This window comes from Triturus cristatus, chromosome 10, assembly GCF_964204655.1.
Source record: "Triturus cristatus chromosome 10, aTriCri1.1, whole genome shotgun sequence".
NCBI classification, from domain to species: Eukaryota; Metazoa; Chordata; class Amphibia; order Caudata; family Salamandridae; genus Triturus; species Triturus cristatus.
Window position 1 is genome coordinate 189,274,595 of NC_140593.1, and position 6,096 is coordinate 189,280,690.

General features: G+C 45.3%; 1 protein-coding gene across 4 annotated transcripts; it reads left to right on the top strand.

The window, feature by feature from the left end:
• The first annotated feature begins 270 nt into the window (after positions 1 to 270).
• Positions 271 to 4,244, top strand: ARL4A (ARF like GTPase 4A). 4 transcript variants are annotated; one of them, XM_085630793.1, is made up of 2 exons: positions 271 to 344; positions 1,955 to 4,244. In XM_085630793.1, the coding sequence occupies exon 2, from the start codon at positions 2,016 to 2,018 to the stop codon at positions 2,616 to 2,618; it is 603 nt and encodes a 200-aa protein (XP_085486919.1). In that variant the 5' UTR covers positions 271 to 344; positions 1,955 to 2,015; the 3' UTR covers positions 2,619 to 4,244. The 4 variants fall into 4 exon arrangements, with proteins under 4 accessions (XP_085486919.1, XP_085486917.1, XP_085486918.1 ...); XM_085630791.1 differs by lacking the exon at positions 271 to 344 and adding an exon at positions 721 to 857; XM_085630792.1 differs by lacking the exon at positions 271 to 344 and adding an exon at positions 807 to 929.
• Positions 4,245 to 6,096: the final 1,852 nt, after the last annotated feature.

The following is a 6,096-nucleotide window of genomic DNA, read 5'->3' on the forward strand; positions in this document are numbered from 1 at the left end:
TATATTTAAGATCGTTTATTGAACAAAAATGAAACACGTAAGCGTGACATCGTAATGCAAGTAGCTACCTGCGTTCTGTATCTCTTTTTTGCCGCGAAAAACGCTTGTTTCGAAAACGTTGCTTCATTGGTGGTCCGTGTTTACTTGTCTCCAGGAGAGCACCAGAGTCACCCAATCATAATTTAGAGTTGCTGTGTCACTAGGCAACTCCGTCTTTCACGCGGGAAACTGGATGCTAGGTAAACATTTGCTGATTGGATAGCCTTTGGCTAAACTGCATGGTAGGAGAAGGAACTCTGTCTGTTGGTCTATAGGGTGCCTGGCCACCGGCGCCAACTGAAGAGGTGAGAATCCCGTCGATGTCCGGAGGGGGCGCCTTTTCCCCTCCGTGCTGAGATTGGTTATGTACTCTAAAATGGCTTAAGTATCAGACGCCGCCACGCACTTCGTAACTGCGCTGCGCGGTCTAGTGCTTGGGAGCATAATAACATGGCACAATGCGCTTGAGGGAGATAGCCAATGGGAAGACGCGTGCGCCTGGGGGCGGAGTCTGGCACTCGCTGCGGCAGTAAGGAGGAGGCAGACGTGCCTGGCAGCCGGCCAATGGGCGGATGGCTGGCAATGAAAGTGACTGTGAGGCGGCGCTGCAGTGGGCCCATCTCTGGCGCTGCCTCTGGCGGGTCAGAGCGCCGCGCCTCCTTCGCTGCAGCCGGTCGTAGACGACGCCCCTCCAGTGGCCGCCAATCTTTGGCACGCAGCAGCTCCTATCCCCGCCTGTAGCTAGAGGTGGTTCCGCCGAACTGGGGATTACGGCGCAGAGGAAGCCAGGAGGAGAGGAGCGGCACAGCCTAGATAAGGTGAGCGCCTCACAGAGCCGCCGGAGAAGTGTGCGCAGCCCGGGTGCCCTTACGGGAGAAAATGCGAACATGGTTAGTGACAGCCCCACGGGCGTGTCAATACAGGGCAGCTTCCTATAATAATGTTTGTGTTTTGAAAATGTGTTAACAAATATCAAAACACGCATCTGCTTTGGAAGTATTTTAATCCGGAAAAAATCATCTTGATGCCGAACCCTGGGCGGGCACCCAGCGGGGATCTGCAGCCGGGTTTGCACCTGTGGCGACACTGGGGGTGCGCGGAGGCCAGTAGGAGCAGTTTGCATGCAGTAGTGTCCCTGGGCTGTGCTCAAATGCAAAGCCAAGTGGGGGCGAAGCGGCACCCTTGGACACGAGCCATTGGGCGTTAAGAGGCACCTGCCACCCAGACATTTTAAAGGGGAGCAGGCTGTTTTTGTAGGCTGCGCGAGGCGGCGCTAAAGAGTTGCATCCTCTGCCAGTACCCCGAAAATACCCACAGACCGTCTCCCGAAAATACCCAGAGACCGTCCCTGCTGGTTCTTTTCACCTCGCCACCACTTTTGACCAGACATCAACCCTTGCACATCCTATCCCCCTGCAGAGTATGATAAGATCGTCCACTTCGGTAGCGAGGCAACAGGTGATCGTTCTGTTAGTTTAATGTAAGCTGATCTATACTCGTTCTGATGTATCAACATAACCAATTCTGATCGTATTTTTCTATTTACCACATTGTGTGGTTTCGAACATACCTCCCTCAATAGAAAAAATGCTGTTGGCAGTTTATTTCGCGAATTGTCAGCGTTCCTTAAAGTGCGCCACGCGGTGTCACTTCAGATTTATGTTTGCAAATTGAACCGAATCGCCCCTGTCGCCCTCAATTAGTATGTAGGAATGAATGATGGTGAAGGTGTTTGTTTGCGGTTATACCTTTATCAACAAGTTAGCTGCGCAGAGGGGTGCTATCTTCTGTGTTATGTCATATTTTTTAATCTATCCTTCCCTGCTTTTTTTCTTTTGCATAATGATACTGCTGTTGAGTGTGCTTTTATTCTTGTATGTTTACAAATCTAACGCAAGTGTTGTCTTTGTTTTAGGTGACAGACGCATACAGAGAGGAAGCATCGGCCGTCTTCGGACACATCAAATTTAAATAAAATGGGGAACGGCCTGTCTGACCAGAGCTCTCTTTTGTCGAGCCTGCCGCTGTTTCATTCGTTCCATATCGTCATCCTTGGTTTGGACTGTGCAGGGAAGACAACGGTTTTGTACAGACTGCAGTTCAATGAGTTTGTTAACACAGTCCCCACCAAGGGGTTTAACTCGGAGAAAATCAAAGTACTGCTTGGAAACTCCAAGAGTGTAACTTTCCACTTTTGGGATGTCGGTGGACAAGAGAAGCTGAGGCCGCTGTGGAAATCCTACACACGTTGTACAGATGGGATTGTGTTTGTGGTGGACTCTGTCGACATAGAAAGGATGGAAGAAGCGAAGACAGAACTGTATAAAATCACTAAGATCTCTGAAAACCAGGGGGTGCCAGTCCTCGTAGTGGCGAACAAGCAAGATCTGAGGAACTGTCTTTCACTTTCAGAAATGGAGAAGCTGTTGGCGTTGCATGAACTGAGTTCGTCCACTCCTTGGCATCTCCAGCCAACATGCGCAATCATAGGTGAAGGACTCACAGAGGGCTTGGAGAAACTCCATGACATGATCATTAAACGGCGGAAAATGCTGAGACAACAGAAGAAAAAGAGATGAAATAGAAATATTGACCCTTGTTATCCGTAAAGCAGTTCCATCGTCCCACTTGACGTAAACCGATAGGTGTCGCAGGCCTGGTTTGCCTGTTGTGACGCTGTTCGAGTTTAGTTCATTGTTCATCTATCAGTGCATCTGCTCCCATTGTGGTAGAAGTGTTGATGCAGTAATTCGAGTTTTTCTGAGCTTCCAGGCCCCCATGTGATCTTGAGAGCTCTATGAAGATGACTTAGGCAAGGAAAAATGGGTGGCTTATAGTGGACATAATTTATTGAATTAAGTCTCAAATAAAAATAGTATTTGAGATACACTGTTTCATTGCTAAAGACAAACTGAGTATTTTTTTTCGCAATGCTTTGTAAATTAAAGTTATAGGTTCTGGTTGAATAGACGGGTGTGAAATGTGGATTCCCATAGATACTCGGCCATTAAACCAATTTAAAGTGTTGCAGGCAATTCCCTATTGTGGGTGACCTGTATGGGTGGACTTTAACGGGTGGTAGCTGCTAATGTAAGGTAGTTTAAGGCCATATAATATGCAATACACAATGGATTCATATTTCTGATATTGCAAGGCTCACATGTGGTTATGAATCTGCATCGATACCCACACCTCACACTCTAGCGTTTGACCTGCTTTGGTCACGCTGCATGCGACCACAGCGCCGTAAGGCACACTCGTATCGAAACTTTTGTCCTGAATGGAGCCGGGTCGTTCAGCTTGAGTTAAAAAAAAAAAAAAAAAAAATGGGTATTTTGCAACTGCCAGCAGGAACGTTGGAATTGCGTTTGATTAAGGCCTTCTAAAGCACGGCGCAGCGTAAGTTACCACGTTCCTAACCGGTTTGGTGAAGTGCATATAACAATCAAAGGTTGGCACTGCAGGGACATGTCAGAGCGGCAGTTCACACTAACCTGAATAATCGATCATCAAACATGTTAGTGGAGACAGTCCTCAGAGACTCTAAAGAGTTTTCAAGAATGGACTCGTTGTTGGAGTCTCAAGGCCTTAGCTGTGGGTCGGATTACAGATTGCAACAGTTGCAGTGGAGTACACGCAATCACAGGGTACACTTTAAACTAGTGTTTACAAAGTTTTCGAAGAGTGCGTACTTTTGGAAAGACAGGTGTCACGTTTTGAGAAGGAGAAATGGTTTGGCCCGTGAGGTGAATAGCTTTGTGAACTTGTATATGCACTGTGAAATTATTATAGGAAGTGTTAACAAATGGCAGCCACCCATACACTTGTATGAACTGTTTGACACGTTCACCCCTTTATCTATTTAGTCATTGTTTCTCAGTTATGTTACAAACTGGACTGACTACCAAGATTTGACTACTGAAACCTGAATGTGACCAGTATTAAACTGTTGTCAGTAACTCGATTTTCATTTGTCAAGTTGTTGACTTTCTCTTCAGAGGGTAACCAAAAATGCACTTTATTTGTCTCACTGCAGTTTTAATGAAACCACAGTCATTTTAACATGAAGTAGCCTCCAATGGAGCTTTTTTGTATGTTGGGTTCTATGTACAGACTTCTGTGACTAACGTCACTCATTTGGTAAATGTCTATATTTATAAAAGTGCTGAAATCTTCAAACACAAATAAACACAATTCTAAGTTTGCTGGCAGTCTCTGTTATTATGTGTGATAATTGGGGTGAAATATATTTTTCCACTAGGGCATAAATGTCAAGATGATGGTCAAACCTTTTATGAATTTTCTTTTGCGTTAACGAAATTGTTAGATGACAATTATATTGTTCACTCTTAGTTCCACAGCAATCCAGTGTTTTTTTTAATTTATTTTTTATGGGTGTATGTAGTATTTAGCTGGGATGAAACAGTTTCTTGATGTACATTTACAGGCTCAAAGATCTATCTTGTAAAAGTGCATTCTTTTTGTTGGTCTTATCTGTGGGACAATACGTGACAATCTGTCAAAGTGCATTCCAGTGGTGTCTCCGATTCAGGTCTCTAAGAGCTAGAACCCATATTCCCTTTGCTAGGTATGCTCTTTTTGTTACTGTTTTCACTGGATTGGTTATCAACCCACACACCATCATCTGCATGTCACCCTCTCCTGGGGGCGCACCTGATTGTTCCTGGCTAGAGGCCTCCGTGCATATTCCATGGCTGGTTGTTCAGTGTCCAATCCTGTGGCTGTCTCCTTTTCACTTCTACTACTTCCATGACTGATTGCTTGATTGCCATTGCTGTGAATTCAACCATCCAGGTCCCGAGTGGACACTTCAAAGCATGTTCTATCGTAACTACACATTTCCAGGAGATTAATCTTCAGCTCACCACCACCATCTCTGCTATCACATGGCCTCCGTTGCACCCACCCACCCACACCTGAGTGGCATTTTTTAGAGCCTATAACTTGGCTTGTTGTTTAAATTAATGTCCATGCCCAGGTTGTTACTGCCACTCTTGGGTAGACTTCTGAAGCCTTGTGTGCCAACTCAGTTTGAAGAGTCTTAACTCTAACTCCTCGCTATTATGGCGTTCACACTTCTGTTGGTGCATGTGCAAAGGCTAAATTTGTTAAGTGTTTGTATGTAGCTGTAGCACCATTCCTAGGGCCTCACCACCCTGTCTGGTTTGGGCGCCTTGTCTCATGGATTATGTCACAGATTAGCATCTGTTTCCTGTGTTGTGTTGGGGGTTGCAGTTGTTCACATTGTTGTAAACTCAGCGATAACAACCTCTGTGTGTCACCTAGCCCTACTGCAGGTGTTCGAGAGAGCACGTCTGGTCCTGTGGTGTGCACCATACCTGTTAGACTACAACTGATCACTGGTTCAGCTTTGTAGGCATGGCAACCTGAGATGTATAATAATTAATAACACATATGCATATTTTACCATTCCAGCACCATGTTAGAGTTCAAGACATAGAAAGAAGGACACATTAACTGTAATTGTGAACCAAGAACCTTCCAGCCTTTGACTGCAAAAGTCTACTACTTCAAGCGTGGTCAGGCCATGCCAGCCTCTCCTGCTCTAAACGTACCCCCTGCCTGCAGCCCACGTGGAAAAGCCAGAGTGGCAGTGGCCAGCCTGTTCGGACTTTAGCACATCCTCATGGCCATTAACAGTAGTATGATATAGACGCTTGGCGCACACAAGAACAGGGAATTATTCTTATTTGAGTAGACCCTTGGTGTTGACAGTGTCCCATCAGACCTGAATCTCACCTGATGGTCTTTCATCTTTGTTGTGGAAAGTTGAATGCTTGGAAGGCGGTTTGGGAGAGTTATATTCCTAATGTGAATGCACTTGTGTGGGTTATTAGTTTTGTTTACTTGCTTATTAGTACCCACTTGTAAACTTGCGAGTGATGATTGTGATGTTATTACCACTCTAGACTTTTTGCTCTTCCCAGCTAAGAATTAAAATATTTAAAAGATAACCCTGAATGTGTGTGGTGAAACACAATAAGTGTTGCATTTTGTATTTATCACCTTGTAAAA